Source organism: Chelon labrosus, assembly GCF_963514085.1.
Source record: "Chelon labrosus genome assembly, chromosome: 5".
Classification (NCBI taxonomy): Eukaryota; Metazoa; Chordata; class Actinopteri; order Mugiliformes; family Mugilidae; genus Chelon; species Chelon labrosus.
Genome location: NC_140341.1, coordinates 1,999,921 through 2,027,043, shown reverse-complemented (window position 1 = coordinate 2,027,043; position 27,123 = coordinate 1,999,921). Strand labels below are relative to the sequence as shown.

The window sequence follows — 27,123 nt, the reverse complement described above, 5'->3', positions numbered from 1 at the left end:
AATGCATCTTGGGGAAACTGAGTTCCTCCTTGAACCGTCACCTTATCGTGGTGGAGGAGTTTGAGTGTCCTAATGACCCTAGGAGCTATGCTGTCCGGGGCAATTTGCCCCTGGTAGGGTCTCCCAAGGCAGATTGGTCTTAGGCGAAGGGCCAGACTAAGAACGGTTCAGAAGACCCTTGATGAAGAATAAGAGCAAGAGAAAGTGTACCCGGCCCGGAGGGCTACCGGGGCCCCACCCTGGAGCCAGGCCTGGGGTTGGGGCTCGTGGGCGAGCGCCTGGTGGCCGGGCCTTTATCCATGGGGTCCGGCCGGGCCCAGCCCGAACTGGTGACATGGACTCGCCTCCCTGTAGGCCCACCACCCGCAGGAGGATCATGGAGGGTCCGGTGCTTTGTAGATTGGGCAGCAGACCAAGGCGGGGGCCTTGGCGGTCTGATCCTCGGTTACGGAAGCTGGCTTTTGGGACATGGAATGTCACCTCTCTGGCGGGGAAGGAGCCGGAGCTTGTGGAAGAGGTGGAGCGCTATCGACTAGATATAGTCGGCCTCACCTCGACACATAGCGTCGGATCTGGAACCCAAGTCCTTGAGAGGGGTTGGACTCTCTTCTTTGCTGGAGTTGCTCCGGGTGAGAGGCGGAAGGCCGGGGTGGGCATTTTGCTTGCCCCTGGACTATCTGCCTGTACGTTGGGGTTCTCCCAGATGGACGAAAGGGTTGCTTCCCTACGCCTTCGGGTGGGGGAACGGGTCCTGACTGTTGTCTGCGCATATGCGCCGAACAGCAGTTCAGAGTACCCACCCTTTTTGGAGGCCCTGGGACGGACACTGGATGGTGCCCCGACTGGGGACTCCATTGTCCTGCTGGGAGACTTCAACGCTCATGTGGGCAACGACAGCGTGACCTGGAGGGGCGTGATTGGGAGGAACGGCCTGCCTGATCTGAACCCGAGCGGTGTTCAGTTATTGGACTTCTGCGCGAGTCGCAGTTTGTCCATAACTAACACCATGTTCGAACATAAGGTTGTTCATCGGTGCTCTTGGCACCATGACGGCCTAGGTCGTAGGTCGATGATTGACTTTATAGTCGTATCATCTGACCTGCGACCGTATGTTCTGGACACTCGGGTAAAGAGAGGAGCAGAGCTGTCAACTGATCACCACCTGGTGGTGAGTTGGATCAGATGGCAGGGGAAGACGCCTCGCAGACCTGGTAGGCCCAAACGAGTAGTGAGGGTCTGCTGGGAACGCCTGGTGGAGGAACCTGTCAGGATGGTCTTCAACTCCCACCTCCGGCAGAGCTTCAACCGCGTCCCGGGGGTGGTGGGGGACATTGAGTCCGAATGGGCCATGTTCCGCTCCGCCATTGTTGAGGCGGCTGTTTCAAGTTGCGGTCGCAGGGTCGCTGGTGCTGGTCGCGGCGGTAACCCCCGAACCTGCTGGTGGACACCGGAGGTGAAGGGAGCCGTCAGGCTGAAGAAGGAGGCCTACAGGGCATGGTTGGTCTGTGGGTCTCCTGAAGCAGCAGACCGGTACCGGATGGCCAGGCGATCCGCGGCAAGGGCAGTCGCTGAGGCAAAAACTCGGGCGTGGGAGGAGTTCGGTGAGGCTATGGAAGAAGACTATCGATCGGCTCCAAAGAGGTTCTGGCAAACCGTCCGGCGCCTCAGGGGTGGTAGGCGGCAACACGCCCACACTGTTTTCAGTGTGGGTGGTGAGCTGCTGACATCAACTGGGGATATTGTCCGGCGGTGGAAGGAATACTTTGAGGAGCTCCTCAATCCCACCAACACGTATTCCATAGAGGAAACAGAGCCGGAGGGCCTGGGGTTGGGTGGTCCAATTTCTGGGGCAGAAGTCGCCGAGGTAGTGAAACAACTCCGCGGCGGTGGAGCTCCGGGAGAGGATGAGATCCGCCCCGGGTACCTCAAGGCTCTGGATGTTGTAGGGCTGTCTTGGCTGACACGTCTCTGCAACATTGCGTGGACATCGGGGGCAGTACCCCTGGAGTGGCAGGCCGGGGTGGTGGTCCCCATTTTTAAAAAGGGGGACCAGAGGATGTGTTCCAACTATAGGGGGATCACACTCCTCAGCCTCCCCGGCAAAGTCTACGCCAGGGTGCTGGAAAAGAGGGTCCGGTCGATTGTTGAACCTCAGATCGAGGAGGAACAATGCGGTTTTCGTCCCGGACGTGGAACCATGGACCAGCTCTTCACCCTCACTAGGGTGCTGGAGGGGAGATGGGAGTTTGCCCAACCAGTCCACATGTGTTTTGTGGATCTGGAGAAGGCTTACGACCGTGTCCCCAGGAGCATCCTGTGGGGGGTGCTCCGGGAGTATGGGGTGGATGGCTCCTTACTAAGGGCCATTCAGTCCCTGTACCAAAGGAGTGTGAGTTTGGTCCGTGTAGCCGGTAGTAAGTCGGACCTGTTCCCAGTGAGGGTTGGACTCCGCCAGGGCTGCCCTTTGTCACCGGTTCTGTTCATAGTTTTTATGGACAGAATTTCTAGGCGTAGCCGGGTGGGGGAGGGTATCGGGTTCGGTGGGCGGAGAATCTCGTCTCTGCTGTTTGCAGATGACGTGGTCCTCTTAGCTTCATCGAACAGCGACCTTCAGCTCTTGCTGGGGCAGTTCGCAGCCGAGTGTGAAGCGGCTGGGATGAAGATCAGCACCTCCAAGTCTGAGGCCATGGTCCTCAGTCGGAAAAGGGTGGACTGCCTACTCCGGGTCGGGGAGGAGGTCCTGCCTCAAGTGGAGGAGTTCAAGTATCTCGGGGTCTTGTTCACGAGTGAGGGTAGGAGGGAGCGGGAGATTGACAGGCGGATCGGGGCGGAGAGAGAGTGAAGAGAGAGCTAAGCCGAAAGGCGAAGCTCTCAATTTACCGGTCGATCTACGTCCCAATCCTCACCTATGGTCATGAACTTTGGGTAATGACCGAAAGAATAAGATCGCGAATACAAGCGGCCGAAATGAGTTTTCTTCGCAGGGTGGCCGGGCTCAGCCTTAGAGATAGGGTAAGGAGCTCGGACATACGGGAGGAGCTCAGAGTAGAGCCGCTGCTCCTCCACGTCGAGAGGAGCCAGTTGAGATGGCTAGGGCATCTGGTAAGGATGCCTCCCGGACGCCTCCCTGGAGAGGTGTTTCGGGCATGTCCCACCGGAAGGAGACAAAACAAATGCATGAAAACAAATACCAGAGAACGGTCGAACTCGGTACACATGTGTTATTAACCCCTGGTTCATTTTGCGAATGTTGTTGTCCTTTAACTATAAGACACAGAGACAAAAGCATCAAAGGCATCAGCACAACAAAAGGAACTAGGAGTTAGTTTTGTCGCATCTGTTGTCTCTCAAAGACACCAAGCGCTTCATTTGCGTGTGAAAGGACTAACCATTCCAGCGGGAGGGAGGACGTAAACATCGTCGCGGCTTCCTTCCTGCACCACAGAGACAAACACAGCTAAGAGTGAACCACCAGTAAATCTGCTCATTCAATTTCATTTTTGCGAAGAGCAAAACAGATAATCATTAACTATAAGACATAGAGACAGAAGCATCAAAGGCATCAGCACAACAAAAGGAACTAGGAGGAAAGTTTATCAAGTAAATATATCTGTTCGTCGCATCTGTTGTCTCTAAACGACACCAAGCGGTGAAAGGACTAACCACGTCAGAGGGGGGGCTGGAGTAGTCATCTTCAGAGCTTCCTTCCTGCACCACAGAGACAAACACAGCTATGAGTGAACCACCAGTAAATCTGCTCATTAAACTGTATTTTTGTGAAGCACAAAACAGATAATCAATAAAACATTAATCAACAGAAACCTTTCAAAGTAATAAATAAACAGAGGATAATATTTTACACTGTTCATAAAAAAAACAGCATCAAAAATAACAAAGGACTAACCTCAGACTCAGAATCATAACGTCGAGATGCCTGTAGTACAGAGACAAAAGCAGCTGTCAGTAAACCACAAGTAGACATTGAGTCAATCCATGACTGCACAAATACACCCAGATCAGCCACAGCATTATGACCACCGACAGGAGAAGTGAATAACTTTTAAACCATCTTGTGACAGTTCAATGTTCTGCTGGGAAACTTCTGGACCTGGCATTCATTGGTGTGGATGTTACTTAGACATGTAGCACCCACCTAGACCAGACCAGACACCCCCACCCCATAGCAATGACACTCCTTGATGGCAGCAGCCATCCCCAGCAGGATGCAGCCTGACACAGACACACACACGAAGGGCAGCACAAGGTGTTGACCTGGCCTCCAAATTCACTAGATGATCCACAGAGGCCCCCCCACTACCAACAGGACACCCTCAGAAGGACCATGTCCATTCTCTAATGAGTCGCCTACACAATATTAGGAAGGTTGTCATTAGAGATGCACCGATTTATCGGCTGGTGACCGGAATTGGCCGATTTTCACGTGATCGGCCATGACCGGAGACCGGCCGGTCAGTCTGACATGTGTGATTTTTTTACCGGTCAAATGCAATCGGGCGCTGCATGATTTACATTGCGCAACATCAGCATCACACGCAGGCCAGCTGACAGTCTTGCCTGGGCCCGGGACGAGATAATCTTAGATGCCCCCCCCAGCATCACAGAGACAGCGGGCTCCTCCCACATCACTCTCTCTGTCACCTGACTGCAGCCGGATCTCTCTCCTCTCTGACGGAGCTACCAAACTCAACTGTTTCTGTCAAAGATAACGTGTCAGGCTTTTATACAAGCTAATGGACGTTAACATTAGTGCTAGCCTGTTAGCTTACGTTACAAGGCTGGTAAACGTTGGCTGCGCTGTTTCTAACCTACGTTCACTTTACTAGTCCCAGCTTCACCGTCACCAACTTTTTTTTAAATATTTGTTAAGAAAATCTTTAAGGCCTCTATTTTCTTCTCTTCTTCTCTTTTCTTTCCTTTTCTGAGCACCGGACTTCTGCTGACCGGACATTTTGAGCGTACTGAACTTCAAATCAAACGGCAACATCAAATTTTGATCAGTGGCCAAACTATTTTTGTGTTGGGGGTGGGGGGGTTCTTGACCACTATTTCAAGGACAATTAGGAAGAAAACAAATAAAAAGCTTTTATGTAACTCAAATATTACATATTTTTTTTCCACAAATAGGCCTATTTTAATTATTTTTTTCCCCCCACACCAGGAGTAATTTATATAGTAGTTCTATTTTTATAGTGATAGCGATTATCTGTTCAAAAAAAGTTCTATTAAAGAAAAGATAATATTAATATTCTATTAAAGAAGAGAAAATAAATCTTTGTGTGTGTTGTAAAGTGGTTAGAAAAAATGAAATCGGAATCGGCTTAAATCGGTATCGGCAGGTCAAACTCAATGAAAAATCGGAAATCGGAATCGGCCGAGAAAATTGTAATCGGTGCATCTCTAGTTGTCATAATGTTATGCCTGATCGGTGTATGTGTGTGTGTATATATATATATATATATAGAGTCATGGAAAAAAATATTAGACCACCCTTGTTTTCTTCAATTTTCTGTTCATGTTAATACCTGGTACAACTAAAGGTACATTTGTTTGGACAAATATAATGAAAACAACAAAAATAGCTCATGAGAGTTTAATTTAAGAGCTGATATCTAGCCATTTCCCATGGTTTTCTTGATAATAACCAAAATCATTTAAGTTCATACATCAATAGCTATGGCACTGTTCTGCCAAAAGCAGTACTTTTAGGCATTATATGTTTTATTTTCTGTCTGTTTTAGTCACATGATACACACAGGAGTTAGTACTTGATTGCATAACCATTGTTTCTGATGACTGTAGCCATGCTCTCCACCAGCTTCTGACATCGTTCTGCTGTCACAGCAGCCCATTCCTGTTGCATAAATTCAAACAGATTTGCTTTGTTTTGGGGCTTGTGGTTCTCCATTTTGAGTTTGATGATTTTCCGCAGGTTTAAATCTGGTGATTGAGCAGGTCAAGGCATGGTTCGAATGTTCTGGTTCTCCATCCAGGTCTTAATTGACCTTGCCGTGTGACAGGGACATTGTCTTGTTGGAAAATCCAGTCATTCGAGGCAGGAAAGAGTTTTCCAGCTGATGGAAGAAGACTGTTTTCAACAGTAGCCCTGTACGTGACCTGGCTCATTCGCCCTTCACACAATTGCCCTTGCCCTGTTCCACCCATACTGAAACGACCCCAGATCATCACTGATCCACCCCCATGTTTTACTGTAGGGGCAAAACAGTCTGGTTTGTAGGCTTCTCCGGGCTTCCTCCTAACCAGTAAGTTGGCATCAACTCAAAATTGGATTCATCATTGAAGAGAACTTTAGCCCAATCATCAACAGTCTAATCTTTGTGATCCCCAGCGAAGAGTAACCGGGCCTTCCTCTGCCTTTCGTTGATGAAGGGCTTCTTCCGTGCCCTGTGTGACTTCAGACCAGCTTCAAGAAGTCGGTTTCGAACTGTCTTTGCCGAACAAGTCACATTTCTCGACAGTGCCCACTCATTTTTAAGGTCCCTGGAGGTTTCCTGCCTCAACCAGCTAGCAATTTGGTAGCCCCATGTTTGGCTTGTTTTTTCTTGGTGTAATGAACAGTTTCTTGGAGATCTTCAGTTTTTTGGCTCCTGCCTCTCACTCATGCCAATTTCCAGCAGTGCCGAGATGGCTGCCTTTGTGGCTTCACATAATTCTTTTGTTTTAGGCATTATGTGAGAGCTGACAACTTCTGAGTTGTGCTACGGCTTGAATGTAAGCAGGAAACCACTCTCAGCCTTTGCATGTGCAGTGCAGCTTGTGACATGCAATGGCCTCTTATGTACCCTGGGAATACAATTAAGCTTAAGCATGTCAAACAGGACATGAAGTATTATGTAGTCAGCTGCATTTTTTGTCGTGTTCATTGTATTCTTCAGGTAATACACCTTTAGTTGTACCAGGCATTAAAATGAACAAGAAATTGAAGAAAACAAGGGTGGTCTAATAATTTTTTCCATGACTGTGTATATATATATATGTGTGTGTGTGTGTGTTTTTGTAACGTGGACTACCACACGGGAGGGCAGGGTTCGAATCCCGTTGGGGGCAAAAATGCCAGTGAGGGCAAAAACACAACTGCATCCAGTGAGGATCCTTGGGCAAGATCCTTAATGTATCAGGCCTACCTCAGGAACATGAGAGTACAGACAAGTGATAGAGTCACACCGGCTCGGACGTCGCCCGGGTCAACAAGGTCCGCATCAGGTGCTAGAGAACCAGGGCAACCTGATGAGAAATGGGCTACTGGAACAAGATATAGATGGACAAGGGCGGTAAAACACGGAACTGTTGGAATGCTACTACATGAGCAACCCTAGAGAGAAGGGATACATGCAGCGAATGTGGGACCAATGGTCACTTCAAAACCCACAATCAAGGCTAACAACGAAACAGCTGTTAGCCCAGTGTTCCAACATCCGCAATTGAAAACTCCTATCACAACTAGAGATTGATGAGATACAACAACGATGCTACGGCAAGGGGGCCCCAGGACGACAGGTCAGCGGGGGGATGTCACCATCACCCCCACAATCAGAGATTGGGTACCAAGCCCCAGCAGATACCAGCCTCAGTGCAAGAGCTGCTGACCTTAGAATGAAGATCATGGCTCATGGCACAATTAGAAGCCTGGATACCGAATACCGAAGCTGACTTGTAAAGTACATTCAGAAGATCTACTAGTGGATGTGAATGCTGCACTAACAACAATCCCTACAGGAACCATCACTGAGACCAATAAGCTGATACACAGTACATTTCCCCTAGAAATGCTTGGCTACAAGATGGGCTCAGACCATAACAGGCAGCACCCACCATGGAGAATACGGTTAGAGGCCAAGATAAGGCAACACGGAGAGAAGTTGCAAACAGAACTGCAGAAAGGCAACATGGTGAATAAAGGGGCACCCAGGAAGTACACCAAGCTCTCCATACCTGAAGCACTCGAAACTGCCAAACAGAGACTAACAGCGCTGGCCACCCGGTTGAAGAGATACACCAAGGAGGCAGAGGCCAGGAGAATAAACAAGCTGTTCTCCACTGAACCAGCCAAGGTGTACTCTCAGTGGCAGGGAGGAAATAACAACCGGCCAGACCCACCAAGGGCTGAGGTGGAAGAATACTGGAAGGGTATATGAGAAAAAGAGGCATCACATAACCCAGATGCCCAATGGCTAGTGGACCTAAGTCCAGACCACAACAACCTCCCAGAACAAGAACCAGTAACCATCTCAATGGCAGACATCCAAGAAAGAGTGTCAAAGATAAAGAGCTGGATAGCACCAGGCCCCGATATGATCCATGCCTACTGGCTGAAGAAGCTAACGGCACTCCATGAACGCTTAGCAGCACAGATGAACCAGCTGCCAAGGGATGGGTCCCACCCGGAGTGGCTAACCCAGGGCAGGACAGTCCTAATCCTGAAGGACCCCGAGAAGGGGCCTATCCCATCCAACTACCGGCCAATAACCTGTCTCTCCACAACATGGAAAGCCCCGTCAGGCATAATTGCGGCTAAGATGAGTAAGCACATAGCTCAATACATGAGCGGGGCTCAGAAGGGAATTGGTAGCAACACCAGAGGAGCCAAGCACCAGTTACTGATCGATAGAGCAGTCGCCCGAGACTGTAAGAGCAGACAGACCAACCTGTGCACCGCCTGGATCGACTACAAGAAAGCTTACGACTCAATGCCACACACATGGATACTGGAATGTCTGGAACTGTATAAGATCAACAGGAACCTAAGGGCCTTCATCCAGAACTCGATGGGAATGTGGAAGACAACCCTAGAGGCCAACTCAAAGCCAATTGGCCAAGTCAACATCAAATGCGGCATATACCAAGGAGATGCACTATCACCACTGCTGTTCTGCATAGGCCTGAATCCCCTCAGCCAGATCGTCACAAAGAGTGGTTACGGGTACCAATTCCACCTAGATGTGACCTGCTCTACATGGATGACATCAAGCTGTACGCCAGGAATGAGCGAGAAATCGACTCACTGATCCATGCCACCAGGATCTACAGCAACAACATAGCGATGTCATTCGGATTGGACAAGTGTGGCCGGATGGTCTCATAGAGAGGCAAGACGATCAGAACTGAAGGGGTCGACCTACCAGAGGACAACATAGGTGATATCCAAGACAGCTACAAGTACCTTGGTATCCCACAGGCTAATGGTAACAATGAGGAGGCCGCAAGGAAATCAACCACAACCAAATAACTCCAGAGAGTGAGGAAGGTACTGAAAATGGCAGGAACAAGATCCAAGCCATCAACATGTACGCAATACCAGTCATCAGATACCCTGCTGGGATCATAAGCTGGCCAAAGGAGGAGATAGAAGCCACAGACATCAAGACAAGAAAGCTCCTCACCATGCACGGAGGGTTTCACCCCAAATCCAGCACCCTGAGACTTTACACTAGGCGGAAAGAGGGAGGCCGAGGACTAGTGAGCATCAAGGCCACTATCCAGGATGAAACATCAAAAATCCAAGAGTACATCAGAAAAATGGCCATAAAGGAGGAACTGCTAAGTGAATGTCTCAGGCAACAGAAATTCGATAAGAGAGCAGAGGAAGAGGAGCAGACAAACTGGAGGGAAAAGCCCCTACATGGCATGTACCACCGCCAAATTGAAGAAGTGGCTGATATCGAGAAGACCTACCAATGGCTAGAAAAGGCTGGACTCAGAGACAGCACAGAGGCACTGATCATGGCAGCACAAGAACAAGCCCTAGGTGCAAGAGACATAGAGGCCAAGATCTACAAGAGTAGATCAGATCCAAGGTGCAGACTTTGCAAAGATGCCCCTGAGACAGTCCAGCATATAATAGCAGGGTGTAAGATGCTAGCTGGGTCAGCGTACATGGAGAGACACAACCAAGTGACTGGAATAGTGTACAGGAATATCTGTACCCAGTATGGAATAGAAGTACCCAAATCCCAATGGGCCGCACCACAGAAGGTGGCTGAGAACAACAGGGCCAAGGTGCTGTGGGACTTCAGCTTCCAGACTGACAAACAGGTCCTGGCTAACCAACCGGACATAGTGGTGGTAGATAAAGAGCAGAAGAAGGCGGTGGTGATCGATGTGGCGATACCAGCAGACGCCTACATCAAAAAGAAGGAACACGAGAAAGTTGAGAAGTACCAAGAGTTGAAAGAACAGCTGGAGCAGATGTGGAAGGTCAAGGCAAGCGTGGTCCCCGTGGTAGTAGGAGCACTCGGGGCAGTGACACCCAAACTGGGGGAGTGGCTCCAACAGATCCCAGGAACAACATCAGAAGCCTCAGTCCAGAAGAGCGCAGTCCTAGGAACAGCTAAGATACTGCACAGAACCCTCAAACTCCCAGGCCCCTGGTAGAGGACCCGAGCTTGAGGATGACACAGATACCACCCGAGGAGGGTGAGAGGGACGGTTTTATGACTAACCTTGTTACACGTCAACATTGTGGCCTTCATGCTCTACACCACAGAAACACACACATCTATGAGTGAACCACCAGTAAATCTGCTCGTTGAATTTCATTTTTGTGAAACGTGTGCAGTAAAAACTACATAATCAATAAATTAAAAAAAAAGAAAATCAACAATAACCCATCAAAGCCAATAAATAGAGAATTGTGTATTACATAATGCTCCAAGGACAGATGATGCCAATTTGGGATTTGTTAACATCATTTACACCAGGCACAGCATTAAAAGTAAACGCTTTGAAATAAATAGCTATGTCTCAGTTTGTGTGTGCAAGGACTGACCTTAGCAACCAAAGCGTCATCTTCACCCAATGCCTGTAGCACAAAGACAGCAAGCAAATGTCATGTAGACACTGAGTGTGCACGATCAACAACTGCAAACCAAACGCCTGTAACAGGACTCACCTCACACACGTCATCATACCAATCCTCCTGTAGCACAGAGATAAAAGCAGCCGTCAGTATGTAGACATTGAGTGTGCATGATCAGCAACTGCAAACCAAACGCCTGTAACAGGACTCACCTCATACACGTCATCACGAAGATTCTAGCACAGAGATAAAAGCAGCCGTCAGTATGTAGACACAGAGTGTGCATGATCAACAACTGCAAACCAAATATGTGTAACAGGACTCACCGCATACACATCTTCACAAAGATTCTAGCACAGAGATAAAAGCAGCCGTCAGTATGTAGACATTGTACATGATCAACAACTGCAAACCAAACACCTGTAACAGGACTCACCTCATACTCATCATCACCAACCACCTGTAGCACAGAGATAAAAGCAGCCGTCAGAGCTCCACAACAGTGAGCTAACGAACAGTGAATTGTATACTGCACTGCTCCAAAGACACATGATGCTAATTTAACATTTGTTAACACTTTAGATGTTATTTACTTCAACATGCCCAAGTACGGCATTAAAAACAGAAGCCTTTAAAAATATACAGATATTTATTTGCTTCATGTGTTGTAGCTCCGTGTATGTGTGTGAAAGGACTAACCTCGTTCTCAGGACTAAAACGGACTCTGCATGCCTGTTGCACAGAGATGATAAAAACAGCCGTCAGTAAAACACACGGACATTTGCTCATTAAATTAGATTTTAGTGAAGCACATGCAGGAGACGTTGAGTCAGTATGATCAATAACTGAACAAATCAACAATCAGGAATGAACAGAGAACCATAGTACGGCACTGCTCTATGTTTGTCTTGTTTGTTGCATCTGTTGTTCCTCCAGAACATCCAGATATGTCAGTCTGTGTGTGAAAGGACTAACCTCTGGGATCCCATCACTGAAAGCACCGAAGCCCATGTCCTATACCACAGAGACAAACACAGCCATTAGCACAGCAAACAAGCAAACAGAAAAATAAGATGTGATGCTAATTTAAAACGTCTTCCCCTTTTATATGTTTTATCTATTGTTTCAGTGTAAAGAAATATTTGTAGCACTGTAAATTTCATACGGGATCAGAATCGTCATCGCCAGGAAAGCTCATGTAGGAGAGGAAGTCCACGTCTTCCTCTGCGATCAACTTGGGGATGTCTGTGAAATTGTCCTCTGCCTGTTCCGAGTCCTAAATATAAATCAGTAAAAATTTGTATTGAAAGAAAAACCCAACAATGTCACATCTAGAGTTCAAAGCAAGTTGGTGACTTGAACAGAAAAAAAAGAAGAGGCTGTAAATGCACGGACCCTTTCCTCGATAGCCACAAAGCTGGTGAACTGAGACAGGATGGAGAACTCTTTGCTCAACTCGACGATGAAGGACTTCAGCTCCGCTTTCTTACGCTGGAGAGAAAAAATAAACTGTGAAGCTCAAACTGGAGGTCTAAAGCGAGCAGCGCTGCCTTTCATCAGTCACAAACAGACCTCATGTCCAGCTTCACTGTTGTCCAGGTTCCCGTCCTCGTAGTCCCTGATGAGGGCCCTCGCTGTGAGCTTGTGGAGGAACTGAAAACACACAAATCATCATAGTCATCATCACTGCACTGTCCTCACGGTTCATGACGTCCTGCATCAGTATCTGCAGCTGAGGTTAGTTCACTGTCTGAGATAAGAGCAGGACAATCCAGTGTCTGAGGTTAGTTCACTGTCTGTGATAAAAGCAGGACAGTCCAGTGTCTTCTTTCTTTTTACGCATGTACAGTGGGTGGTGTTTGTCAACGTGTGTCTTCTTACTTTTCCTCTCGTCTTCTGCATCTCAGACGTCGACACCATGGTCCTGAGCTCCTGACCGCTCAAGTTTCCGACGAGGGTCGCCTGTATGACGCATCGATAATCTCAATGTCAGAAAGAACGTGTACATGTTTTTAAAATCGAGGCTCACTCTTGACAACATGAAGACCTCTTGGAAACTGCAATGCACACGTCTAGGTGATTTAGGTTCAGGTTGTAATGGTATAACTGTGTACCTGAGTGCAGTGCGGCACAAAGCCATAAACCAGGGTGTGGCAGTCATTGAACAGAGCATGCAGCTTCTTGGGCGCCTGCACGGGAAGAGGAGCTGTCGGGTTGAACTGCTGCCATTTCACTGACACCGAGCTGCAGCCCGGAGACGCCATGCGCTTCACCTGACGGGCCACCTGCCGCCAGGACACAACAGACAGTTAATCTCATTCTGTGCCATTTTTACAGCTTTACAAGGGTAAAATGGACTGATTACATGTGATTTATCACAGTCTCACCTTCTCTGCCCAGTTGTGTTTGGTTTTTGTGTCGAAGAATTCATAGGCTCCGCCCCCTGCTTGAGCCAGGGCTCTGAGCATGTGCCGGTTGGCTGTTGGACTGAAATGACAAAGAAACATTAAGACCTGCAGGACATGACGGACACTAGACATCTGTTCACACAGTCTGTCTCTATTCCTCTACAGCCAGTTTGTCCTCCCCCTCCTCCCCAACTCCATGTCTTCCTGGTTGTCCAGGACGTCCAGGAGATCCTGTCTCTATCTACTACCGAGTCGAACATCAACTGTCAATCATCATGATGTCACATCCTGTTTTTATAGCGTCAATGAGAGACAGAAAAAGACAGAAACCATCCTGGAAAATTATTTCACGTGTACTTTAGTGTTTTATTTTGTCCCAAGTCCCATCCACTAACATAAAGAGGGCGGAGCTTAGGACCTATACTTCATCCAGACACCAGGGGGAGCTCCAGACGTCATGGTGTCTCTACAGTCTATGGTCTGACCTGAGGCCGCAGCTGAAGAGCCGGCTGTGCTGAGAGTTGTCTCTGAGCAGCTGCAAGGTGAGCTCGGCGTTCTGGATGTGGCCGTCCGACAGCAGCAGCAGGTTCCGGACGCCGTGGGACGGAGGCAGCAGGCTGAGAGCTCGCAGGGGGCGCCACAGCTCGGTGCTGCCCCCCACTGAGGAGCAGAACTGCAGGGAGGGAGAGGAACCGGGAATAAGTTCGACTTAAACTGAGGACGCGTCAATGAACTGTTGAATGGCTGCGAATGCACCAGTTACATCCAGATAAAACCCAACACGAACACTAATGAAATCACAAACTGTATTACTGTTGTTTATTTTCAACACTTTTAGTTTAGTCATAGAATTCCGTATGTTGTTCTTTGTTTTCTGTTTTTATTTTCTATAAAAGAGCCTCTTGTTGATCATACACAACTGCAACTTTGCATTTAGGGGCGAGCTTGTTATACGACACAACCTCTGGTGTCAGTCCACATGTGGAGGTGGTCTGGGACACATGTGACCTCCTTCCTTTGGTAGTGTGAACACACAATGAGTCCTGGGTCACATTAAAGACCACCTACTCAACAGGGCTGATCTGAGGAAGAGGAGTTTAACTCAGTGGACAACATGAGGGAAGGTGACTCACCTTGATGAAGCGCTCAGCGGTCTGATGAACTTCAGACAGTGGCTTTGCCGTCAGGAAAGCTTCTCTGTGTTCTGAAATGAGAAACACTGCCAGTGAGAAAGTTTAACTGCTGCTGTCATTTCTCACTTTTACTAAATATTTGAGAAACTAAAGAACAGGTTATATTTGATTTATTCCAAGCAGATTTTTTGGACTACCTGTGCTGAAAGGTTTTCAGATGCAGTATTTGTCCACTGGTTGAGATAATTCTCATATTTCATGTAAATGATACTCAGCTAATAATAGATGAAGTGCTGAAACACTCTGGCATGCATCCATGACTAACAGATTACCAGATCCAGAGAAGGGTCTGGTTCAGTTTGCATCATAAAACACATTTCTATTTCTCTTTAACCAAAGTTTCACGACTAAAAGCATCAAACTGACCCGTGCCAAACAAAATGAAGTTGAGTCTGACGCTGTTGTTGAGGACTTTGAGGACCTGCAGGGCGATTCTCTGGGCCATGTGGAGAGACTCTCCTCTCATGGACTCAGACGTGTCCAGCAACAGGACAACTTCATCGGCCGCTGAGCCGGAGTCGACCTCAAAGTTCGGGTAGAAAACCAACATGCAGGCCTGGAGGAGAGAGCAAGACGTGGCTGACAAAGACGTTTCAGAATGAGAGGAAGAAAAAGAAAAAGACAGACCTGGCTGTCCTTGTCTGGGTGGTTTTCCACCCACATCCTGGGCAGATGGACCTCAGACAGAGTGATGTTCAGCTGGAAACCGTCCGGACCCAGGACCTCTCCTGGCAGCACGCTGACCACGGCCTTACAGTCCGTTCTCTGTACGATCACAAAACAGCAAAACAGAAAAACTGACTGAACCTGCAAGCAATGAATACTTTCTTTCAGTTACTCTACTTATAATCAAAACCATCAAATATAATAAAAGTCTGCTTAATAATGCCAAGAAATATCATTTGGAAACATCACTGAGGCAGACTTCTGTCTTCATCTCAAGTTCCAGATGAACAAATAAAATATCTCCTGACTTGGAAATGAATCCAGTTACCTTCATCTTGACCTTGTGAGTGATACACTGCAGGCTGGAGATCTCGTAGGGCATCTCCACTGATGCGTTCAAGGTGAACTCTCTGGGAGAAAAGACACGGCACATGAACACAGCGCCTGCAGCTACACAAAGAAAAACTAGAAAGGGCACGACGCAGCGACAAACACTGGTGCAACATCAGTGCATCAGTTTCTCTCGCTTTGTTTTTTGTGACATAAAGAAAAGCCGCATAGTGATTTTATTAGTCAGAACATGAATAAGAAGGACTGGTGGCAGAGTTTGCTTCCTCGGTCCAGATGACTATAGAAAAATATTTTCAAATACACAGAGGGCTCATCTTGAGGAGGTGCAAAGACAACCTGGAGCTGAGCTATTTGCAAAACATAGTACCTGGAAACTTAGGAAAACACACGAGGAGGGAAAGCTGAACAGATCTAATGAATCAGTTTGAGATCTTTCCACACTTGATCAAGTGTTGCTGTGACATGTTAACCCTAGAACATTAGGGTTGTTGTCTGATTCATGTGGGTCCTTCCGTCTGCTCACTGACGTCATTGAGGGTAGGAGGGTTCAGATGATTTTTCACCTGACGTTAGTGTTTGTGTATTAAATCAGATGATGGTAATAACTTATAACCAGATATTTATGACAACAGCTATCATTCCGTCACAGGTTTAGTTAATTAGTTTTACTTTAGCAGTCGCTAGCTACACATATTTATTCTTTGATACCAGAGCTAGCTAAGAAGTCTTGGACTTTAATTCTTAATTAGTGTAACGCTCATGAATAAATATCATTTAGTGATAATTACCAATGGAGTTCATTTGGTCAAAAACATTTTTATGGTCCGCTCATCATTTTAACCCTCTCATAAAGTGCCATTTACTGACTATGTCTCCCACGGTTGTCAGTGATGCAGACAGACTGTGTCTTTACTGGACAAGTCTCACATGTCCCAGGAATGGGTGGAGCCAATTTCAACTTTGTCGCTCCATTATTTTTCTTCAAGCAGCTATTTGTTTAAGAATCACTTATTTTTTTGCAAATTTTAGAGACTTTATATATATAAGTCTCCTTTATTTGTTTTATGAGACAGTTTATAGTTTAAAAGTAGTTCAATTTACCATGTACTGTTGTACTTCATTGTTTTTTTTATCAGGTGACATGTACCCGACGTTAGTGATGGTGTTACTGTTTATAACGTTAGTGTTCTAGGGCTAGGGTTGAGCTGAAGCTAATGAATAAAGAGATCTAGGAGAGTAAGGGTCTGGAGTCTCTTCGTTGGGAACTTATTATGCTCCTGCAAAGATTTGTCTCATAATGACGTCCAAACGTTACCAGACTCATATCATCATCTTACCGACTAACAGCTGAGTCAGGCTACAGCCAACGTATTGCTGTGGGAGAGCCAGCTACTATAAAACCAGAGCAGAGAAGTCAAACTACTACTAATAAATCAAATTTGTATTTGCTCCACAGTCTGATGTTCCTTTGATTCGCCATAGATGGAAAACGTAAGCTGCATTAGAGTAGTCTGGATGAGTCACGGAGCTCACCTACTGCCGGCTTCCTCGTCAGTCACACACACCTTCTCCACGGTAACCTGTTGACAGAACCAGATCACTAAGAACACAGCTGGCCTCGGGTCACTATGTCTCCTCAGATGACAGATTCATACAAAGAGGGCTTGATGAAGTCCTTCTCTGGTTAATATCTTCTTTACCTGCGTGGTCTGGTTGAGCGCCGCGCTCTCCTGCCACGGAGCCACGCTCCCGGGGAGGGAGAAGAGGATACTGCCGTCCCTGACCATCAGCTCGGACACATAGGTGATTTTGATGAGGACGGTGGCGCCGGGCGGAAGGTTGCCCACGCTGATGGTGAACACGTCCTGCAGGGAGAACAAACATTACAAGTGTTCTGACGTAGCGAGCGATCGGTAGGAGGGTAGAGATGGACGGACATACCGGGGCGTCCTGGTCCATGAGGTAGGCTCCGTGGCCTTTCTCTATAGCCTGCTTGTACTCCTTGCGAGCTGTCTCCTTTTCCTTCACCTGAGACACAAACACACACAAGATACAGAGTTAATCTGTATTATAAACACTCTATATATTCTTTTGTTATCCTTTTTACTGACTGTAATTCCTCCTGTTCCTGTCTGTCTATAATGATGGTTACCAGATTTCCCGTGGCTCTATCCCTCTATCTATCCATCCACCCATCTAACTTTATATCTTTTGTCCCTCACCACATTAAACCACGCCCCTAACGATGTGATTGGCCCAGCAGATTACAACTTAACTGTCAGTGATGCCAAACTGCTGATAATCTACTTTAAACACTAAAACATAATCAGCAGGAAAACCGCGTTACCTGTCCGACCACATGCTTCCCGTTGATGAAAGCCTCAAATCCACACACGGCTGCAGAGTCATCCAGAGGGAACACATACTTTGCTTCGATGGCTTCAGAGCTCTGATTGGTGTATTTCTGGAAAATGATGACCTAGAGAGGACGACAGACACGCGCCGTCAGGCCTCCGCCTTGAGATGCCAGCCAGCAAACATCGGACAACAACAGACAAAAGAAGAGAACATCATTTACAGCCGCTTCTTTTTCACCTGAGAGAGCAGATCCATCAGTTTGCACTTCACGTGGACGGCCTGCAGAGGGAGCTGCTGACCAGAGCTGTTCAACAGTCCAGGCTTCACGTTGTCCAGAGGGTTTGTGACGTGTTCCACGCCATCATCCTCTGAACCAAAGTCTACAGAGAGAGAGAGAGAGTTTCTGCAGTTATGTGTCTGATTGTTATTTCACTTAGATGACATAGTTTAAAATCACACAAGCAAAAGAGGCGCAGGAACATTTTAAGTGACACAAAGTGGACCATGCTGTAAAAGGCTGTGCATACAAATATGGTCTGTAGCGTAAAATAAAAAATAAATAAAGAGTTTTCGTGCTAAACAAGTAAGTGTAGAAGAAGAAGTAGTTTCCATCAGTCAGTGATTTCTAATCTTTGTCTAAACGGAGCACGGACATGACTCTGGATCAATATTCAGATGGAATTTTAGACTTTCTGAATCTGGAGAAGAACCAGGTTTATTTAGAGCTGAACACAATGATCCATGGACCAGAGAGACCTGGACCAGTGGTCACCATGGAGACCACTTCCTGGACCAGAGAGACCTGGACCAGTGGTCACCATGAAGACTACTTCCTGGACCAGAGAGACCTGGACCAGTGGTCACCATGGAGACTGCTTCCTGCTACACTCATAATCAAAATACTCAAAATACATCTGTTTTTATGTTTTTGAATTGTTGAACTTAAATCACGTTAGTAGAAAGAAAATTAGGTCTAATTAACTTTCTCATTTTTTTTTTGTTTTAGGCTACAGAATAAAAGATTGTTTTAGGATTAAAAATAAATTCAATTAAATAAAAAATTCCAGTTTCTGTTTCTGCACAAACAGCTCACCTTGGCCGGACGGGGGCAGGCACAGCTCGTCTGTCTTGGTGATGTCAGGACTGAAGTCCTTCCGTAGGTCTCCCTCGATGCTGAACTGAACCACATACTTCAGCTTCACCTGGTCAGTGCTGTAGACCACATACTCATCATCCTGGAGAACACAGTGATATAGAACAGATGTTAGGCCTGAACAATCGAGAACGAAAATAACATCAGAGACACTTTTATTCTCACCTCAAAGTCAGACCGAGCGTTAGCGGTGTGGCGGACCCCGTGCATGCTGTGGTGTCCCTCGGGAGGCTGGGTCAGGGTGGCGTCTCTCTGGCGGACGTCCCTGCACCGTCCCAACGCCACGTCACACACCAGCAGCAGCCGAGAGCCGTCCATCACGCTGGGTTTGGAGTATTTCAAACTGGTGCTGTGGACGGAAGGACGGTGGAGGACACAATCAGGTTTCCTAACCTTGATTTACCAACACCAAGGGCTCACTGGCTGTTTTATCTGAAATTGGGTTTCATGATTTTAAAGTGTTTTTAAAAGTTACAGTAACTCACGTTGTTTTTTTTGTTTTGTTTTTTTTAATGGAACATGCAGATAAACCCACCGTCTGTATTTTCAGGCTGTCCACTAACCTCATGGCGTCACTAAAGTAGATTCCACTGCCCAGATTGCCAACGTCTGTTCTCTCTATCCCATGAAGCTCCACTCCAACGCGGGGCAGCAGCAGGCCGCTAAGAAGACAAAGAGAGAGAGCAAAAACACTGAGCTGAGAAACAAATCGTTTAGCTCAGAGAGGAGATGCAGAGCTACTGCGTCAAATACTGATGAACTGATTTAAATTATGCTCCAAAGCTGCTGCAGCAAATATGAAAGAAGTGAACGTTAAAACACACAGCATGCTTTGAATATTTGTTTAGATATTGCCTGGACTGTTAAGTGTGTACAATACATGTTACATGGCAGCATGGTTGTTAAGAGATCAGATTTAAGAAAGTCCCACCAACCGGCTCCTAGCATGCTATGAACGCTGGCGTTAGCAGCCGAGCATTTATCTACATATCGGAGTGAGATTAGTGTCCATGTAAAAGCAGGAAGTGTGTTTTAGGTAGAAACACGTTCTTCATCTTTCATTTCCTGTCTGATAGTCGATGGTTTGAGTATTTTCTTCGTGGGTGTTTAATCTCACCGGGACAGGATCCCAACAAAGTTTGTGGGGCTGGACGAATGCAGAAGAGGCTTAATGTTCCCGAGCTCGCTCTTAAAGGTCTGAAGCTCCACTCCTCTGCTGACGCGCATGATCTGCTGGATCTGCACCTTGCTGCAACACACCGATGGAAACATGGCAACATATAAACACCGGTATATTTGTAGGTGTAAGGACGGGATTTACATTAAGATTTGAATGGGGTCTCTATGTTATTTCTAACAATAATGAGCAGATTCAAGTACCTGTTCTGCAGCAGATCGCTCACAGCCTTAAACTCGGAGCTGCCGGAGGGAACGGGCTCGATGCTGCACCTCAGGGCGCGATACTTCCCCACGCAGGACGTCATGGAGTTCCTCAGAGTCATCTCACTCACGTTCAGAAGGTCTCTGATTAACTTGACAAACAGAAAAGATTGTGTTCATGTTAGTCTGAGGCAAAGACTCCACGGAAAGTCTGTGTAGACAGTCTGTATGGGACGAACATAGAGGAGACAGTGGAGGAGAGGACAGACAAAACGTTTTATCTAAACTCTAATGTGTTGATTGGACGCTCTGTACTAATTCAATACTATTAATCTGCACTCAGTGTTTTTATTTCTGGAATCTGGTCCAATTTTTTGAAGCTTCTTAATTTCCTTTATGCATTGCATCATGGGACATCAACAGGACACATTCTTGCTCAGCAGAATCAGTTTAAATGTAAAACTCTCTTTCAAAGCGAGGATATGAACATGGTTCTTTATGTGTCTATCTGCAGGATAACGACCGTTGTGTTAGTTTACTCTGTGGGACACTGGGTGAGATCGCTCTGATAAAATAACTGTGTCAGCCTTTATCAACATGAGACCTTAGACTGGGTGGATGACTGTAGCTCCATGTCACAAAGAGGAGGGTCATCAGCAGGGTTTTCTCTTTTGCTTCCACCTTTTTAGCATTGTGCATTCTCATTGGTTAGATGTGTGTGTGTGATTTATGCTGCAGCGCATGAAGCTCAAACCTGCACAGATGCCTGCAACACATCGGCTCGTATCCATGTGCATTACCTGACACAGGTCCAATTTCTGAGAGATGAGTTTGGCATCGGGACGTAAGACTTTCATTTTGTGCGGCAGCAGGGTGTAAACCTCCCCCAGGAGAGAAACCGCCGTCTCATAGTCGTTCTCCCTCAGCTTCTTCTGGGCCTGAAGCAACAAGCCCTCCACCCTGCTCACCTACAAACAGAGCACAGACGGAACTCTAGTGAGCTGACATCATGAGACCGACTCTGAGTCGGGCTGCAGCTGATGTTTCCTGGAACAATCCACAGTGAAATCTTTACGTCGTTGAGGCTGAGTTTGTCGATGGGAACGCTGAGGACGTCGCCAAGACAACCGAGGGCCTCGGTCCACAGCAGCTCCACAAACACGGACACTTCCTCAGATAAGCGTCCTGCTTTCAGCTTCTCCTCCAGAAGAAGCTGTCAGTTAAATAAAGCACATGTTAATCAGTCAGAACAGGCAAAGTCTCACTATTTTATGCAGTTCACTGCAGGAATCAAGACATTCTGGCATCTTAGACCTTAGATCTTAAACCAGTTGGAAGTAGCCCAATAAACATCTGAAAGAGCTACAAACCCAAGAGACATGAGAGCATACTGTATAAATAAAAAGGAGATGAGAGGTTTATGTAAAATAAGAAAATAAGATCTCATGTGAGGGACCGAGCAGAACTCTGACAAACCATCAGCATAGTAAGTGAAAGCTATCTCAGCCTTCAGAAATACAGAAAGTCTTATTGTATTGCTCTCAATGTAAATCCTTTATCAAGCTACAATGAAAAAACACAGTTGAGATCAAAGAGAGGGAGTTTTCTCGTTGCTGAGACTCAGCAGAGTGTATGATCTGTTTAAGTCTGACCTCCTTGAGGGGGGCAGAACCCAGGTCCTTGGTCTCTGGGGGGACATGGGTCCTAATCTGCAGGCCTGCAGCCTCCAGGGAGTCTCTGAGGGCCTGGTACACCTCCACAGCTTCCTCTGAGGTGGACGGAAACACCAGCATGTCCCTCACCGCCGCCTTCTGTTAGCACAAACACAGGTATGAGTTTTATTCAAGTTCTTCTTCCCAGATTTTTATCACTTGTTCTTTTGATGGAGCCAAAACTGAGTTACTCTGACATGAACGTCTGGTTTCACTGGACGGGTCAATGTGCTACGATGTTCTAAATGTTGTAAAATGGTTGCACATTTTAGACTTCTCCAATCAAGGATAAAAAAAAGTCACATTTCGCTTGTTTATTTGACTTACATTAAAAACGTTTGGTCAAAATTTTGCATGAGAGGAAAGTGAAAACAGTTTTTATACCTATATTGGTTTCAGTTTACTTTTACGGCATACTATAACAGAACGTGTGTTTTAGGCCGAAGGGAGAAACAAAGGTTGAGAAACAAAAGGTTTAAAGTAGGGGCTGAAAAAAATAACACAAATTCCTTTTAGTGCCGTTCTGTTATTACGACCTCGACCCAAACTTCATCATTTGGGAATCAGGAGGAGATCGAAGCAGCAGTAACGCTGTGAAAAGCAAGCAGAATATAAAGTGCTGTTGTAGTAAATGACTGCAGAGGGCAGTGATTTACGCAGTGAGGCGTGTAGCAGCAAAACTGCCAAAACTTTAAATCCCTTTAAAGTCCAGTCACATGCTTCTCTGGACAAGTTATCTGTGATTACTGTGGATGTGAAGATTTCTGGAGCTTTCTGAGCAGAGCAAAGTTGCAAGAGAGCTGAAAACAGAAACAGCCCCAGTTTAAACAGGTCCTACAAAATCTAAAAAGCAACAAGTAATTCTGACAGGAGACGGCACAAATAAAGACAGAGTGGGGAAAAGAAACAGCGCTATGACGCATGTGCAGCCACAACACATTTCAGTCAAAGCTGAGCTGCAGCACAACGGTAAAGCCTTCATACCTCGGCTCCTGCATCCTCCTTCAGGTACCTGACCACCCGATACTGCCGTCCGTTCTCTCTGGTGGAACTCTGCAGCTCCAGCACAAACCAGCTGCTGCTGTTTCTCTGCAGTGAAACACGTGAAATCATGTAGCGACAGTCCTTCCAGCGCTAGAGTCGTACAAAGAATGAATACAACGAAGAGCCGCTTCACCTTTTTATAGATCGAATACTTGGCCACTTGAAAACGATTAGGGAACGATGGGAGTCTGGAATCAGCTTCAGAGTAGATCCTGTGAAATGTAACGACAAATGAGCAAAGGTGTTGTTGTTTTCTGATTTGCAGAAAATCCTGAACTCTGATTTAAGTTCATTCCAGTTGTTGTAGCAGCATGTGACAGAGATATGAAAGCAGAGTCTGGAGCTTTGAGGTATTATATTACGACATATCTTGACTGAGGAACTGGGAACATTAGCACAAGTCTATTAATAAAATAAATAATAAATGACACCAGGGGCCTCATGTACAAAGACTTGTGTGGATTTCCTTCTAAAACGTGGCGTCTGCTCAGATCCAGAAGCACATTTCCTTTGTACATCCCAATCAATGTGGAATTGAGGCACATGTTGTAACTGACCCGTCCCTGTCCACGCCCCCATTTAAATACGCTGTCCTCCAGCATAAACAATAAACGTAAGAGGAGTGTGAGGCCAGACAATGTTGGTTACTTGCATTTGTGCATCACATATTCAATTCAATTCAATTTTATTTATATAGCGTCAATAACAATACAAATCGTCTCAAGACGCTTTACAAAAACCCGTCCTGAAACCCCCATAGCAAGCCTGAAGGCAACGGTGGCAGGAAAAACTCCCTTTTAACAGGAAGAAACCTCCAGCAGAACCCAGCTCATATGGAGGGACCCATCTGCCTAAGGCCAGCCGGGTACAGACAGAAGAAAGAGAGAAGAGAACAGCAAGATAAACATACATCTGTCATAGATACACATATCTGACTATGATCTGTACATTGATTGAATGAAAATGTTTCCTGTTGACATTCACTAACTCATCATGTGATGGTTCTTTTATATCAATGTGTGTCCAGTCCATAGCTCTGATTACATTCAGAAAACCGTCTCTCGCTGCAAACTGCTCTTTAATGTTGACCTGTTCAGATGCATTGTGGGTATTTGATATACCTGACTGACATGAGGATAACTCCGTCCCACACGGCTGGCATGGCTCTGCTCAGGGTCGATTGGTCGGACTAATAGTTTTCGCATTTCTGACAGTTTCCCAGCATCACCTCTAAGTGTCTCCAGAGGATCAACATCTGTAGAAGTCAGCGTACGCCAGACATGATGTTGGCGTGAGGCACGTACATGTTCATGGTCATTTCACTCTTGATACGTCTGAACTTTTCCGTGAACAAGAACGTACGGAACGTTTTGAGGCCCCTGGTCACCTAGGATGGATGTTAATGTTAATGTGAGTTCTGAACGGGGCCAGAGAACCTTCCCAGACTACATCGTCCTCCAGGGATAACGTGACTCTTTTCTCACCTCAACTTTTCCAAGACATTCCCACTCTTCTGCGGAGCCTCGTTCCTCAGAGACGTCTCATCCACCACTTTGATCACAGACACTTAAAAAAACACAAGGACAAGACAGGACACATTAACACCACCCAGTGAACACACTAGTCTTTAATCATGACTACACACTGGAGGTAAAGGCCTGAAGAAAATCTGTGCTGCGGTTCAGCAGTGCACACACCCCATGAGCAAACACACCCTCTATCTGAACTCAACACTCCTGCAGAAGATTGTGTGGTTAAACCTGAAGAATGCGTCCATTTCATCCAAAAGGCCACATATCAACATGTGTGTTGACGAGATAAGAAACAGAAGATTGTGTCTGAGCTGGAGCTGGGTGCAGCTCTGGTTTAGACTTCACAGTAAAGTGCACAAACCAAACTTTCCACATGGTTTTGTTTGTGTTTTTAGTAAGTTTTCAGCTTGAAACCATCAGCTGCATCTGCTCGGACTGACCTTGACGTGGGTGTGGAGTCTTCCTCGGTGAGGAGAACGGAGGAGGAAGAAGAGGAAGGGATGAAGCGGAGGAAGTGTCCAGCTTGAATTCGTCCACAGGCAGACGGACTCCTCTCTCCACACAGCTGTACACGTAATCCACTCCGACCACAGGGATCTGGTGCTTGTGGACGCTGCGCAGCCTGTTGGAGCTCAGGTTGGCCACATCGCTGGTCACGACCAGAGAGCACTGTGGGAAACGTAGGCAGAAATACATGCACAGTGAGGGGGGGGTGGGTGGGTGGGTGGGGGAGGTTGCAGACTGCAGCGAAACAACAAGCGATGGCGCCGTGGATCTCTGACCTGTTTATTGACCACAAAGACAACGTTGCCCCCGTTGTCCGTCACCGCTGAGCGAAGCTTCTTCTTCTCCTTGTACGATAAATATTTCAGCTCCAGCAGCACGGAGCAGTTCTCAAACAGAGCCATGACTGTGAGAGGAGAGGACAGAAGAGATACCAGCGCTGCTTTTAGTTTGTGTCATCCTAATGTGCTCAGCTGGTGTGCAGCCAGAATGACTATATAAAAAAAAGACAACACGAAAGAAGAAGAATTTTAAAGTGTTAACACTTTTGTTTAGCAGGTAAATGCAAATTAAGACACATTTCAGGAAACCTGGAATACAGCTCATAATGTAAAAGATAAACTAGGGACGTTTTGGGACAATATCTGATTGTTTTATGTTAAACTTGGACGCTCTGATCTGTACTCCTCCAATCTCAGAGGAAGTTTTTAAATTAAAATGCGTCCACTGTTTTTGCTTTCTTGCAGGAAACAATAAAAAAACACACACACATTAAGCACTTTTTGACTTTTCTTTAACAGCAGATGTGGTTTATGAACTAATATCTGCAGAGAAAATGTTTAAAATGAATTAGAACAAGCAGAAAAGTTGAAATGATTTGTTATCTGTTGTGTGTAACTGTGCTGAGTAATAAACAGAAATGTTTCTATAAGTTCCTGTTGTTTACAGACAGGTAGGGTCTGGATGCGGAAGTAAATCTCCAAAACAATAAAAAATAAATAAATAAATAAAAATCGTTGCGGTACAAAGCGAAAGCACGTTTTTTTAAATATACATATTTATAATTAAAATAAGAATTTAAATTGCCAAGACATATTTTATGAAATGGTTTATGACAGCGCGTCTTCACTTCAAATAAGAGTCTCCTTCTACTTCTTAACTTAAATAAAGTAAATATTACATCAGACGCGTTGTTAACTAACATCTGGATAAAATAAAAAAGAAATAAATAAGAGGTTTACTTTACTGTCAACACCCAGAGACGACTCCTGCAGCTGCTGTCAGGAAGCAGAGGCCGACATGAACACTACCTGTACGGTTAGCTTAGCATCAAGCTAACGGCACCGAGCCACAGACAGTACAATGCTTCCGGTGTTATTGTGCTTTCAAAATAAAAGTCCTCGACGCACCGAGGCCTCGTTTACCTTGAACTTTAGATAGATAGATAGATAGATAGATAGATAGATAGATAGATAGATAGATAGATAGATAGATAGAAAGCTCTTAGTCTATTAACAGTATTTTCTGATTTACTTAGTGACAAAGAGAGAAATCTCAAGATTTAGGGTTAGGGGCATGGGTGCAGATCCCGGGGGGAGATGGGGGGGGACATCAGTGGGGACAGGGGACCTCAATTTCTGAAAAACATGAACTGTTATAAAAATAACCTAAATTATTCGAAATTCACGCTGTTGGCTGTTTAGGACAAATAAACAAGAAAGGTTAGCACAATAAATGATTCCCTGTGCAGTACTTTTTGAATGATATGGCGAGCCTCTCCGTAGTTGTGATTTATGGTGGTATGGTAGCAGTTGCACACCGGCAAAAAAGTCCTTACATCGGATCTACAACCCTGGTTAGGGGATCCCGTCTGTAAAAACCTTTGACCTTTCACTTGCTGACAAAAGGAAAGACGAGTTTTTAACTCCAGTTAGAGTTTAGATGAATTTTCTTTTGTAAATGTGAATGAACACATATTTAACAGTATA

General features: G+C 46.1%; 1 protein-coding gene across 5 annotated transcripts in view; it reads right to left on the bottom strand.

Moving 5' to 3' along the window:
• Positions 1–26,450, bottom strand: part of LOC311487882 (protein mono-ADP-ribosyltransferase PARP4-like) — a 33,157-nt gene extending 6,707 nt beyond the window's left edge. For 4 of the 5 annotated variants that reach the window (XR_014699061.1, XM_084544281.1, XM_084544284.1 and 1 more), the window contains exons 1-40: positions 26,377–26,450; positions 25,414–25,541; positions 25,072–25,300; positions 24,584–24,665; positions 23,233–23,311; positions 23,040–23,144; positions 21,996–22,154; positions 21,419–21,556; positions 21,144–21,311; positions 20,344–20,495; positions 20,081–20,212; positions 19,527–19,625; positions 19,129–19,312; positions 18,904–19,045; positions 18,048–18,190; positions 17,800–17,931; positions 17,394–17,480; positions 17,153–17,317; positions 16,986–17,032; positions 15,430–15,511; positions 15,063–15,200; positions 14,802–14,991; positions 14,376–14,446; positions 13,728–13,915; positions 13,222–13,321; positions 12,949–13,119; positions 12,716–12,796; positions 12,407–12,487; positions 12,230–12,325; positions 12,000–12,110; positions 11,810–11,848; positions 11,534–11,566; positions 11,271–11,294; positions 11,161–11,184; positions 11,047–11,070; positions 10,928–10,954; positions 10,805–10,837; positions 3,905–3,934; positions 3,664–3,708; positions 3,390–3,434 (exon numbers count right to left, since the gene is read on the bottom strand). Coding sequence is in view for 4 of the 5 variants with exons in the window: in XM_084544281.1 (XP_084400407.1) it covers positions 3,390–3,434; positions 3,664–3,708; positions 3,905–3,934; positions 10,805–10,837; positions 10,928–10,954; positions 11,047–11,070; positions 11,161–11,184; positions 11,271–11,294; positions 11,534–11,566; positions 11,810–11,848; positions 12,000–12,110; positions 12,230–12,325; positions 12,407–12,487; positions 12,716–12,796; positions 12,949–13,119; positions 13,222–13,321; positions 13,728–13,915; positions 14,376–14,446; positions 14,802–14,991; positions 15,063–15,200; positions 15,430–15,511; positions 16,986–17,032; positions 17,153–17,317; positions 17,394–17,480; positions 17,800–17,931; positions 18,048–18,190; positions 18,904–19,045; positions 19,129–19,312; positions 19,527–19,625; positions 20,081–20,212; positions 20,344–20,495; positions 21,144–21,311; positions 21,419–21,556; positions 21,996–22,154; positions 23,040–23,144; positions 23,233–23,311; positions 24,584–24,665; positions 25,072–25,300; positions 25,414–25,539 (4,002 nt within the window). In the remaining variant the exon portion in view is untranslated. The remainder of the gene's footprint in view (positions 1–3,389; positions 3,435–3,663; positions 3,709–3,904; positions 3,935–10,804; positions 10,838–10,927; positions 10,955–11,046; positions 11,071–11,160; positions 11,185–11,270; positions 11,295–11,533; positions 11,567–11,809; positions 11,849–11,999; positions 12,111–12,229; positions 12,326–12,406; positions 12,488–12,715; positions 12,797–12,948; positions 13,120–13,221; positions 13,322–13,727; positions 13,916–14,375; positions 14,447–14,801; positions 14,992–15,062; positions 15,201–15,429; positions 15,512–16,985; positions 17,033–17,152; positions 17,318–17,393; positions 17,481–17,799; positions 17,932–18,047; positions 18,191–18,903; positions 19,046–19,128; positions 19,313–19,526; positions 19,626–20,080; positions 20,213–20,343; positions 20,496–21,143; positions 21,312–21,418; positions 21,557–21,995; positions 22,155–23,039; positions 23,145–23,232; positions 23,312–24,583; positions 24,666–25,071; positions 25,301–25,413; positions 25,542–26,376) is intronic. The other variant, XM_084544282.1, reaches the window with a different exon arrangement.
• Between the last annotated feature and the right edge of the window lie 673 nt (positions 26,451–27,123).